Source organism: Triticum aestivum, chromosome 3B, assembly GCF_018294505.1.
Source record: "Triticum aestivum cultivar Chinese Spring chromosome 3B, IWGSC CS RefSeq v2.1, whole genome shotgun sequence".
Taxonomy (NCBI): Eukaryota; Viridiplantae; Streptophyta; class Magnoliopsida; order Poales; family Poaceae; genus Triticum; species Triticum aestivum.
The window spans coordinates 13,911,931-13,923,274 of record NC_057801.1 but is presented as its reverse complement, the minus strand read 5'-3'; the positions used below and the strand labels follow the sequence as shown (position 1 = coordinate 13,923,274).

General features: G+C 42.9%; 2 protein-coding genes across 4 annotated transcripts; both read right to left on the bottom strand.

Moving 5' to 3' along the window:
• Positions 1-425: 425 nt before the first annotated feature.
• Positions 426-2,906, bottom strand: LOC123068259 (alpha-1,3-arabinosyltransferase XAT3). 2 transcript variants are annotated; one of them, XM_044490781.1, is made up of 3 exons: positions 2,632-2,906; positions 2,243-2,446; positions 426-2,119 (listed from the first exon to the last, which is right to left on the bottom strand). In XM_044490781.1, the coding sequence occupies exons 2-3, from the start codon at positions 2,364-2,366 to the stop codon at positions 891-893; spliced, it is 1,353 nt and encodes a 450-aa protein (XP_044346716.1). In that variant the 5' UTR covers positions 2,367-2,446; positions 2,632-2,906; the 3' UTR covers positions 426-890. The 2 variants fall into 2 exon arrangements, with proteins under 2 accessions (XP_044346716.1, XP_044346717.1); XM_044490782.1 differs by having other exon boundaries at positions 2,243-2,441; positions 2,632-2,820.
• Positions 2,907-3,103: 197 nt separating this feature from the next.
• LOC123068258 (leucine--tRNA ligase, chloroplastic/mitochondrial) lies at positions 3,104-10,982 on the bottom strand. Of its 2 annotated transcripts, XM_044490780.1 has the most exons (20): positions 10,654-10,981; positions 10,037-10,181; positions 9,859-9,915; positions 9,066-9,185; positions 8,758-8,862; positions 8,412-8,635; positions 8,254-8,320; positions 8,028-8,182; positions 7,337-7,598; positions 7,057-7,251; positions 6,632-6,711; positions 6,297-6,359; positions 6,146-6,227; positions 5,612-5,689; positions 5,430-5,531; positions 5,180-5,352; positions 4,905-5,082; positions 4,444-4,521; positions 3,838-3,969; positions 3,104-3,519 (listed from the first exon to the last, which is right to left on the bottom strand). In XM_044490780.1, exons 1-20 carry the CDS (start codon positions 10,950-10,952, stop codon positions 3,286-3,288), a joined length of 2,829 nt encoding a protein of 942 aa, XP_044346715.1. In that variant the 5' UTR covers positions 10,953-10,981; the 3' UTR covers positions 3,104-3,285. The 2 variants fall into 2 exon arrangements, with proteins under 2 accessions (XP_044346715.1, XP_044346714.1); XM_044490779.1 differs by having other exon boundaries at positions 6,146-6,359; positions 10,654-10,982.
• Positions 10,983-11,344: the final 362 nt, after the last annotated feature.

Genomic DNA, 11,344 nt, shown 5'->3' with positions numbered 1-11,344 from the left:
ACAATTGCACATGCCAACATAAATTCTATACCAGAAAGCATGATGCACACAAAACGTAAATCAAAACAACACGATAGTAAAATCTGAAAACTTACCTTATGGAATTGCTATTCTCAGTTGAGTGAGAGCTTAGCCACTGGATTAGCCTCAGATTTTTACCGTGCGATAGAGATCCAACAGCCCACTTATCATGTTGGGAGATCTTGTAGGAGTCAACAACAGGATAATAAACTGTAAGACCTAGAATAGATTATGCATCTCAGTGTAAAATTGGATGAGCAAACACCACCAGGGAAAGTAACCAATGAAGCAAATTATGTGTCTCACCCACCTTCTGGGTTGGTAGGACCTAGGAGTAGCATTATTGTGCATTTGCGGTTGAAAGTCTCCAGGTTTGTTACAGTATAAAGGAGTACCAGAAATCTTAAATGATCCATTATTTACAGTGAAAAGTGAGACGGCATGGTTACATATTGAAGTGTATCCTCTGACAGAAAAACAGGAGAGAAATCTTTCTAAACAAATTACGCTTTACACACCTTTTTCACAGCTCATAACAACTGGCCATGCCAAAATAAAATTATATGCAGAGAACAGAGCATGGTGCACAAAAAATAATTCAAATTGACACAATAGTAAAATCTGGAGAGATATGTGATTCAACCTTGGTTGTTCCAATTTGTGTTCCGTTTCACTTCCTCTTATGGAATTGCTAATCCTTAGTTGAGTGAGAGAATTTAGTCACTAGATTAGCCTTCGAATTTGTCTTCTCACCGTGTGACAGCGATCCAACAGCTCACACATGATTTAGCCAGACCCTTTATTTTACTGCAGTAGTAAAACACTTGACTAATTATCTTGTAAACAATCTACGCCCTGTGGAGTGCCTTCTAACGGTGAAGAAGCTCCAGAGCACGGGACAAGGCGCCACTGAACCGAGCGACATCAAGCGTGACGTTCTGGCCGACCAGGTACTCCGACCGGAGCGCCAGGGCCCTCAGCACACGGTGGTCACGTGGGTACAGCTCCGCCAGTGTGCTCTCCCCGACAGCGATGCCGTACTGCACGTAACCGAGCCCCATGTCGCCAGCCGGCACACCGAAGTCGTCCCCCGCCATGGCCTCCAGCCCGCCCAGCGGCACCACCTGCACCACCACAGCCCCCGGCGGGAGGAACACCAGGTTGGTGAGCCCAGCACCGTGAACGCCCACCAGCACGCCGCACGAGTTCACCAGCCGCGCAAAGGCGGGAAGGTCCGAGTGCTGCTCCGCCTCGCCGACGATCACCTCGTAGCCAAGCATGGCTGCCGCCTGTGCAACAGCGCCCATGTTGGTGAACGCCCTGGTTGTCTTCCGGGAAATGATGAGCAGCCTGGGGCGCCGCGGGCTCTTGATATTGTCACCGCCGTGTAGCAGCCGGATGGCGGTATCTCTCTCGAGGCCATAGGATCTCCGGGCAAGGCGGGCAAAGTCTGCCATGGAGTAGTGCCCACCGACAGTCTTCACGGTGTCGATACTCATCTCCTTGTGGAAGCTGAGGCCGACGACCACATGAGGGTAGCAGAGCACTTCTTCGCTTTGCCTGTCCATGTCAATGACGGCGTGGCGGGAGAGCCCCCGGAGCAGCGGTCCGTACTTGTCAAGCCACCACGGCGGGGCGTTGCTGACAAGGAGGTGCACGTCGCTGCGGAACCGGCTGGCGGTGATGAAGAGCGGGATGAGTACGTCGGTGAAGTCATGGAACATGTTGCCTGCGTAGCCGCCGACCGAGAAGACCACCGCTGGGGCGGCACTCTCAGCCGTGCATCCCGGAGCGTAAGGTGATGAAGGGGTGACCGACACCAACACCTCTGTGACATTGGCGAGCGCATGGCCATCATTCTTCCTCGCGTGCGGCTTCATCCTCCATGACCGGCGCCTCACAGAGACATTGGGGTGGAGGAGGGCAATGATGGTGATGTTTGAGAGGATTACCCGGACATCGCCCCTCAGCTCGCATACATCTGATCTTAGGCTCGACATGTCACACTCACACAGAAACGCTCCTTTGTTTGCAGAGTACATCTTTACTTCTTCCCAAGCCACCAAAGATGCTGAACCAGCTGAAAACAGCAACCTCACTGCAAAACACATAATAAAGTAAATGAACTTAGAACTGAACCGAAATAATCTTTTTTTGAGGAACCGGCAGGAGCACCCTCTATTCATCGACACGCCAAAATGTCAAAGCAACCATAACTTACATGTCTGCAGAGGAACTGCATGCCTGAACAGCACCATGAGCGAAACCGGCGCAAGAATGCATAGTGCAAACAGCACCAATCCAACCTTGACAGTAAGACTGATTATTTTCTTCTCAGTCGCCATCTTGCAATGCTGAGATCCTCACAGGAGTAGCAATGGCACTCCCTGAGTTGCTTCTATGCTTATATTCTTCTTAACCTGCTCTGTTAGTTCAAACATCTCATTAATTAAACAGGTAATGTTTGTTGGGAAGATCTCTTAGGGATCACCAACAGAATAAGCAGCTATGCCCTAGAATAGATTGGGTGGTGTTGTGTAAAGTGTATTCCGAGACAAAAAGTAGCAGATAAATAACCAAAGGGAGATGACCCAATCATGGAGAACATACCTTTTCACAACTCGCAGCAATTCGACATGCCGAAAGAAAATCTAGTGCAGAAAACAGAGCATGATGAACAAAAAAATGAGATGAACATAATAGTGAAACCTAAAGCTTAGTTGCATCAGTCCATCAGAAAACTTGGTGCTGGTGGACATTGATACCCCAGGTCAGGGTAAAGGTCTACATCAGTGCAACAGTTGATATGTTAGGTGTTAGACTCAAGAAAATACTGTTTCAGTTAGTTGGTCCAGCCCCTTTTTGGTAGAGTAACGACAAGGAGGATTCTGCTCATGGTCAAATCCTCCTTGCCAACATGTGAAGCAACAACAGAATTTTAGAAACTTGGAAAATAATCAGGCGACATATTGAGTTAGGCTCAGTGGTACTTTTAGTAGCCCACAAGAGAAATCTTGCGTTCCACTTCTTCAAAAAGCTTCTGTAGACCTTAAGTGGAAAATATATTCAAAGAGAGAAGCCATCATAAATATAAATTGTTAAACGTAGGAGTATCACAATTCACAAGAGATGCATCCCAATAGCAGAGAATGTACTACAAAGGAATGGAAATTTACAGATCTGTTGCATCTCAGTAGTCTCTAGACTCTATCAACTACTCTGACAGGACCCGGGGAAAGATCGATAAAAAAACCAGAGCAATAATCACACCCTTGCCTTTTGTTGATCTAGTATAACATTCAAGATCCTTCCAGGCACATAAATTCTCTTCCTGATGGCCTTCCCATCCAAATATTTGGAGAGTCTCTCGTCTGAGGCTGCTATTTGGAACACATCATCCTCGGAGCACTCCTTGTCAACAAGGATTGTACCCCTGGTCTTCCCATTGATTTGCACGGGGAGCACAATCTCTGATTCCTTCAAATACTCATTCTTTGCCTGGACAGAACAGAAAGAGTTCAAAATACTTTATGCCACAAAAAAAAAGTTCACTCACATGTGAAATTTCAAAACATAGGCATATATCAGACTAGTGATCCAAAAGATGCCCTTATTTGTTAGTAACTGCTCTCTAACATTTATGAGATCTTGCTTTTTTAAATTTACAGTTATCATTCCTCAAACAAAAGTATAATTATCCCACCTAACTATCAAATCAAAGCAGTAAAATCTTCTTTCTAAAAATCTTCATCTTAAATCCATCAGCAATGTATGCTCGCTTGGTACCAAAGCAAAGCAGGACAGGTTTGAGTTTACCTCAGGAAACTGTTCATGAGCCAATGATTGTGAGTGTCCAAGACGAAACCAAAGCTCCTCAGCCAAGTGTGGTGCAAAAGGTGCTAGCAACAGAACAAAGGAGTCTATAACAGATTTCGGTTGAGTGTCCCACTGTAAATAAAGTGAACATCACATCAGATTCTTCTAGAAATTATGTGGTTGTACAATCAGATAAGCTAAAAAAATGTTTACTGGTAGAAGCTACACGTTTGGGTGTTAAACCAAGCAACCTTTAGTTCCATTTTACGCTAAAATTGAATATTCTGACATAAAAAAAACTATGGAAACTACTAATGCCAGCTTTACGAGAGATTCTGTGCCTACCAATACCTTACCAAAGTATGACCTGAATGCATGAACGAAGAAATATTGCATGGATTAAAGTGAATGTGCACTCACAGTTGCTCGTTACAGCAATCTGCATAAAAAGCTTGCACAGATTTGAATAACTTGGTATTTTTGCACATAACTGACGCAACAGAAAAACTCTGTTCTGTCATCTTTGGAACTAGAAAAAATGATGTGTAATATGAACGCTGGCAACTTAATCCTTCAAGGAGGCACGCACAGCATGTCTGAATTTACCTTGTATGCTGCATTCACAAACTCCATCATTGCGGAAATTGCAGTGTTAAACCTTGTTTCCTGAATCTCCTCTGAAACCTGCAAACAGAATAATAGACGTTATCCAGGAGTGAAGAAGTAATCATCACAACAACACAACTTGAGGAAAAAAGATCAATGTGCAATTAAGGTAGTAAGGTTTTGTCCCATTCGGCCGCCTCCATACTGCAATCATCATGAGTTTTAAAATATTTCAAACAGAAGGCAGTATGGTTTGTGGAATGAGTTTATAAAGTCTTTCTCCACACCAAACCAAACACCTCTGTTATCTTTTACTACTTGTTAGCTCAAACATGGTAGAAGTTCCGCAACCAGACAGGCAACTCTAATAAACCAAACAAGTTGCATGGTTTTCATTCCGGAGAGCATAAGTGCAAAAAATGATATTTCACCCTTGTGACAACTGTTACTGTGTGACCTACCCTTGCAATGCATTTGTGAAGAACACGGAGCTGCTCAAAGGTTGGCTCGACATCAGTTGCCGTAGTTCCATCTTTATATGATCCATCCGGTAATGGTGCGCCAACCACGAGTCTCCAAGTCCTACCTAGAAACCGATGCACACCTTCAATTCCACCAGTGCTCCATGTTTTTGAATCTCTGTATGTATCAAATTTTCTGTTAACTTACTGAAAATGGTTCTGTTTCATCTGCAAAATTTAATGCAGCTTCCTTTAGTAAAAGAGAAATGATGTACCTCAACGGTCCCATGAACATCTCATATAAGCGGAGAGAATCGGCACCATATTCTGAAACCACGTCATCGGGGTTGATGACATTTCCTCGACTTTTACTCATTTTGTATGCGCGGGCATTTAGACGTATGTTTGGATCATCCTTCAGCACATAATGATCTCCAACTTTTGTGATCTTAAGAACATAGAAGCAAGCAAGCATCAATCTCCAAACTTCTATCACCCAAATGAATACACAGGATCAGAACACACCTTATCTGCTGGTACTTTTTCTTGGATGCAATCACTCAGATTTGAATCTGAGTCTGCAGAAACCCATTTGCCTTCGTTGTCTCTATATGCAGTATACTCAACCTGTTACGACACCCATTACTTAGGACCAGAAAAATTCATGACAAAGATGTAGAACGCCTTAAAGAAGTAGCTCCACCTACTTCTCCTAGTATTAATCCTTGGTTTATCAAGCACTTGAAGGGCTCTTTAGTGGACACCACGCCAATATCATACAGAACCTAGAGAAGTAGAGAGATCATTTGGTTAAAAGAAACATGAGGCCAAAAGATATTACTACTTACTAGATTTGTGTACTATAGGCCTACGTGATATACAAGCAGGGAGAAAAAGCATAGTGAACCAGAAAGAGTAAACATTGGTCCCTGAGTATCCTAAGATCTGAAATTCTGAATCCGGTTAACAAGAGCTGAAATTCCACTGTGCAATGTTATTATGTTAGTTGGGCAAATACCGATTCAGGCCTCGCAGGTTGTTTTTAGATTTCATGTACAAAAAAACAAACACACCTTTAACAAAATTTCATACAGTATGCAGGTGGCAAGCTGATAACAATGGCTTTAACAAATTCAGATATGTTTCCCATAGTATACATCACATAAGATAGGCCAGGAACTTTCCCATAGCCTTCAATTGGTTTATAGAAGGGGAGATTTTTGCATGAATAAGAATCAGACCTTATGCCAAAATCTTGCATACAGCAAATGCAAGACAGAATGTTCAGCACCACCGACATAGATGTCTACTGGACCCCAATAACTGCATGATATAGAAAAGAGGTTACACGCACATCTCTTACTGAAAATCAAATGTGAAAGAAGGATGCACCTTTCTTTAGCCTTGTCAACCAATGTGCTGGAATTTTTTGGATCCATGAATCTCAAATAGTACCTGCATAACCATTTAAAAATAGGAAAATGTAAGGGTTTAGAAGTCGCTGGCAAACACAGAAAGGACTCACTTAACAGCAAGGGCACAGCAGTCTATCAATGAACAATGATGAGCAATTGCAATATTAAAACAAACATATCGTTTCAGAGCAAATTACAAATTGTGTACAACACAAAAAGGTTCCTAACATAAAACAGAACTTCTACAAGTACAAGTATTTATGGAGTATTAAATCCATGTAAATTGCTGAAATTACAACGTCAAAAATTTACCAGCATGAACCCGCCCATTGTGGCATGGTGCTTGTTTCTCTTCTTGCAGGCTTCCCAGTTAAAAGATCGGTGGTTCTAACCTGAAAAGGCAGCAAAACACTTTAATACTATATACGGGCATAACTAAATGAAACTCAATACATATTTTCATGCCAATTTACTAACAAGCAGTAGCTTACATTAGATCTCATGACCCTCAAGTTGCAACGGTATTAAAAAAAATCAAGCAAATAATGCTAACATTACCCAGTTCTTTCCAGTTTGCTCATTCAAAAACACATGTATAAATGATGCAGAGCAGTTCAACTAAAGGAGGTGACATGCAGCTTTCGGAAATTGTGCTTCTCTGTGTCATCTTTGCGGTTCTTAGCATTACACAAAGATATAAGAAACTCTCTGCACAAGAAATTGCTGAGAACACATACCCAATCTGCTGCTTTGGTCAAAGGGGGCTCCCCGGTACCAGTAGGAGTGAAGTCATCCAATTCAGGAAGAGTTAAAGGCAACTGGTTTTCTGTAAGAGGCACCATTTCATTCGTATCATCAAGGTAAATAACAGGGAAAGGTTCGCCCCAATAACGTTGTCTAGCAAAAAGCCAATCTCGAAGCTTGTAGTTTACCTGGTAATGAGGTGTGCTTGATTAGTCAATCAGAAAAATCGTGTGCAGAACATTGCTATACAATGAAGTGGGGGAAGGAATGCACCTTTTTCTTTCCAAATCCATTACTCTCTACCCAAGCAGTAACTTCTAAAGCAGCATCTTGTGAAAGCATACCATTGATATTTAACCCAGATGAAGAACTGGATGAGTTTATCATGATACCATCATCTGCATAAGCCTCCTCGGGATCACAATTGCCATTGGGTGGACTTACAACCTTAATGATTGGAAGTTCATATTTCAAGGCAAACTCATGGTCACGGGAATCATGTGCAGGCACCGCCATGATAGCCCCAGTGCCGTAGCTGCAAAGTAGTTAAGATTAGCTTTGGAAGAGCAAATACAGGTGTAAAACTAGATTTCATTTTTCTCATTATTAGTAAAATATGCAGAGATAACAACCCAAACTTCATTTGCCAATTTACTGAATATTCTACCATGCCCCTTTATGTGTATCTGACTAAAGCAACTCTGAAATGGGGAAAAGGTGGATAATGACAACAATATGGAAACTGAAGTAGACAAATTGGATATGGCAGCTGAACTTTAGCAAATGTCGCAATAAGCAGTGTATTCTGCCTATTCATTACATGTAGAATACTAGGTTTTCTACTATAATGAAGTGTAGACTTTGTAGCATTTGAGTTTTACTTAAGAGGATGAATGCGACGGCGACAATGATGATGCAAAACCCAACATTAAAAGACAGAGAAGACAAAGATAAGTTTACAAACCTTGCTAAGACATAATCTGCCACCCAAATTGGGATTATCTCCCCGGTTGCTGGGTTCTTAGCATAAGAACCACTGAAAACTCCAGTTTTTTCCTTCTGGAGTTCAGTTCTCTCAAGTTCACTCTTTCTTGCTGCAACTTCTGTGTATTCCTCTACCTGCTTTTCGAATTAGTCCATATTGATGTTGAATGATGCTAAAGTTATCAAAACAACAAAAAATAACATACATGCACGCGTTGTTCCTCAGATGTTAGAGATGGCAACAAAACATGCTCAGGTGCTACAACAAGATATCTGCAGCAGAAAATAGAAGGCAGTTCAATATTGTTCATCTGGATCTAGAAACTGCACTAGCTGATAAAGATTAAAAAATAAGAATACTCACGTTGCACCAAAAATGGTGTCAGGCCTTGTTGTATAAACTGTCAATTTGGCACCTAAATCATGTCCTTCCTGGTCAACTGCACAAAATTCAAGCTCAGCACCTTCCGATCTCCCTATCCAATTTCTTTGCATTTCTTTTATGCTCTCAGGCCAATCTAGATCATCCAAATCTTCAAGAAGTCGATCAGCATAAGATGTTATCCTCAGCATCCACTGGCGCATTGGCTACACAACAAAACATAAGGTGGATAATCTAATATGCCTTTTTGCAGATAGGTGCTGAGCAACAGGTTGATTGACATGGCAGAACATAGATAAAAAAGGATAAGCTAAGCTCTACAACTTACCTTTCTTATAACAGGATAACCGCCACGTTCACTTACACCATCAATTACTTCTTCATTCGCCAGAACAGTCCCAAGAGCAGGGCACCAGTTGACCGGTACCTCAGCCTGATTGTAAGATAGCAATGCCAGCCTAAAAATCATTGAAAACCACAGATACAACACTAAGCACATAAAAACAGAATCCTAAAAAAATGGATGGTGCAAAGCAGATGATCACTTGAAACAGAGTAAATACATAACATATCAAATCAAATGATAGACTTTGAAACTCGAACGGTGCAGCTAGAAAGGACACTAGTAGCTCTGACCTGGTAAGCCAATCCTCTTTTCAGTAGTTGAAGAAAAATCCATTGCGTCCATTTATAGTAGGCCGGTTCTGTTGTGGAGATTTCACGATCCCAGTCATATGAAAATCCTAATGATTTAAGCTGCAACACAAGAAAGCATCCCCCTAATGAACCACTGATAATCAAAGTACTGCACAGAACATTTTCAGTTTCGTTTCCGCAAAAACAGCCACGTTTTCATATCAACATTCTATCCATAGTTCGTGGTAATTACAAATGAAGGAGTAAGTTCGTTGTAAACTGGACTTATAGAAAGCAGGTATTGCTTCAATGGTACATGAAAAAGTTTCAGGCTATGAGTCATGGAACATGCATGGCAAGGGTACAACTAATACCAATGATTTCGCACTGACCAATCAAAAGTCAAAACAAGCACCCTACAAAGCATCGCATGGGAAGTCTCATCTATGATAACTTGTACCAGTTGTTTCATAAATTATAACACTTGGGCCCATGGTTAGACCATGACCAAGATCTTGTTCGGCTAAAACATATTGCTATATTGGTAATATAGCTCAATTAATGAACCTTACTTAGTAGCAGAACTAATGGAGCCAGCAAGAAGTGATATGTTTTGCGTATGCAACCTACTGGAAATGCAAGTGCAAAGCACATCTAATTGGCAGCCCGAAAATGAAGCGTGAGAGCACACTTGACTTGCTACTGTAAATATGTAATATCTACTACACCTTAGAAGCAAAAGATGCAACATAGCATGAAGCCATGAAGTATATAAACAAAGTAAAGGCATTACCTGTGTGCGGAAGTGGTCAATGTTGCGCGCAGTTGTAGTCTTTGGGTGGGTTCCCGTCTGCGCACAAAGTTACATTTTACATCATTCATTCAGAAACAATGCAAGACAGCAAACTTACCAAAAAAAAAATTAACAATCCCGATATAAAGAGACCTCAGAGGAGGAGATTTCAAATGACCTGGATAGCGTACTGCTCGGCAGGAAGGCCAAACGCGTCCCATCCCATGGGATGCAGGACATTGAAGCCTTTCATACGCTTGAATCTCGACAGAATGTCGGTCGCCGTGTACCCAAGGGGGTGCCCAACATGCAGCCCAGCCCCACTGCATGGCAATTTGCGAAATCATGTGAACTAGGTACGAACAACATGCATCCTCTTTCAGGGTAGGTTTCAATTCAGGACTAGTTTATGCATCCGGGGGGAATAAATTTCAGCACTGACGCCTTCCTTCCTGCATAATATTTGGCTCTATGCAGTCGCATAACAGAGGAGGATACTTCCATAGTAGTATTATTCTAGAGAAAACTAAACTAGAGGCTCGTATCCTACTGCACGACTCAGGACAGGCACAGCCCAATTACACCACTGCGTGCAATTGCAAGGCCAATACAGTACAGTACAGCACTAAGAGAAATTCATGATAAACTCTGACAATTGAAATTGAGCTGAAATTGAAATTGAAATTGCAGAACCATTATGTCTACATACACAATTCAAGCACAAATTCGCGGTGGAGTAGCGACATATTCACGGCAATTTGATTGCGAACTAGAGACGGAGTGGGAAGTACGTACCTGGGGTAGGGAAACATGTCGAGGATGTAGCACTTGGGCCTGGAGGTGTCGAGGCCGTCGCCGATGTCCGGGGTGCGGAACGTGCGGCGCTCCTCCCAGTGCGCCTGCCACCTCGGCTCGATCTCGTCGTACGGGTACGCCCGCCTCGCCTGCGCCTTCCCCGCGTCGGCGCCGGCGCCGGCGCAGCAGCGGCAGGGGCGGGCTCGGCGCGGCGGGAGGAGCGCGCGGCGCCGGTGGGCGGCGGCGAGGGCGGGAGGGCGCGCGTGGAGCCGGAGCGGCGGGTGCGTCGTGAGAGCCATCGGGTTGGGGTGGGTGAGGAGTGGGAGCGGGGTGTGGAGAAATATGAAGGGGATGGGAGAGCAGCGGGAGGTGGCTCGGCTGCGGGAACAAGACGACGAGCTTTTGGATAAGGTTTTGGAATTTGCTATACCGATTTAAAAAAAAAATATTAGACTGGAATTTGCTGCTAGTAGCACTCAAATAATCCCACAAACAAATACAAAATGAAAATAGAGCTCCCCATGGTTGTGAACATATCGATTCTGTAGTGTAGATGTTGTTATATACCAGAACAATGCCCGTGCATTGCAACGGGATTAAAAGAAAATTAGTACGTTAGTTTGTGATTTAACTGTCCATAATAATGTGATTTGTGCAAACAAATGTTCACCAAATTCTGCCTGTGAATTAC

Bases quoted from the DNA above. Each gene is read 5' to 3' on its own strand.
- LOC123068259 (XM_044490781.1), bottom strand. From the start codon at position 2,366: ATGGCGACTGAGAAGAAAATAATCAGTCTTACTGTCAAGGTTGGATTG. The intron at 2,120-2,242 runs GTAAGTTATGGT...TGTGTTTTGCAG, and splicing joins TGCAGTTCCTCTGCAGACAT to TGAGGTTGCTGTTTTCAGCT.
- LOC123068258 (XM_044490779.1), bottom strand. From the start codon at position 10,952: ATGGCTCTCACGACGCACCCGCCGCTCCGGCTCCACGCGCGCCCTCCC. The intron at 10,182-10,653 runs GTACGTACTTCC...ATTGCCATGCAG, and splicing joins GACATGTTTCCCTACCCCAG to TGGGGCTGGGCTGCATGTTG. The intron at 5,690-6,145 runs GTCTGATTCTTA...CTACTTCTCTAG, and splicing joins ATGCAAGATTTTGGCATAAG to GTTCTGTATGATATTGGCGT.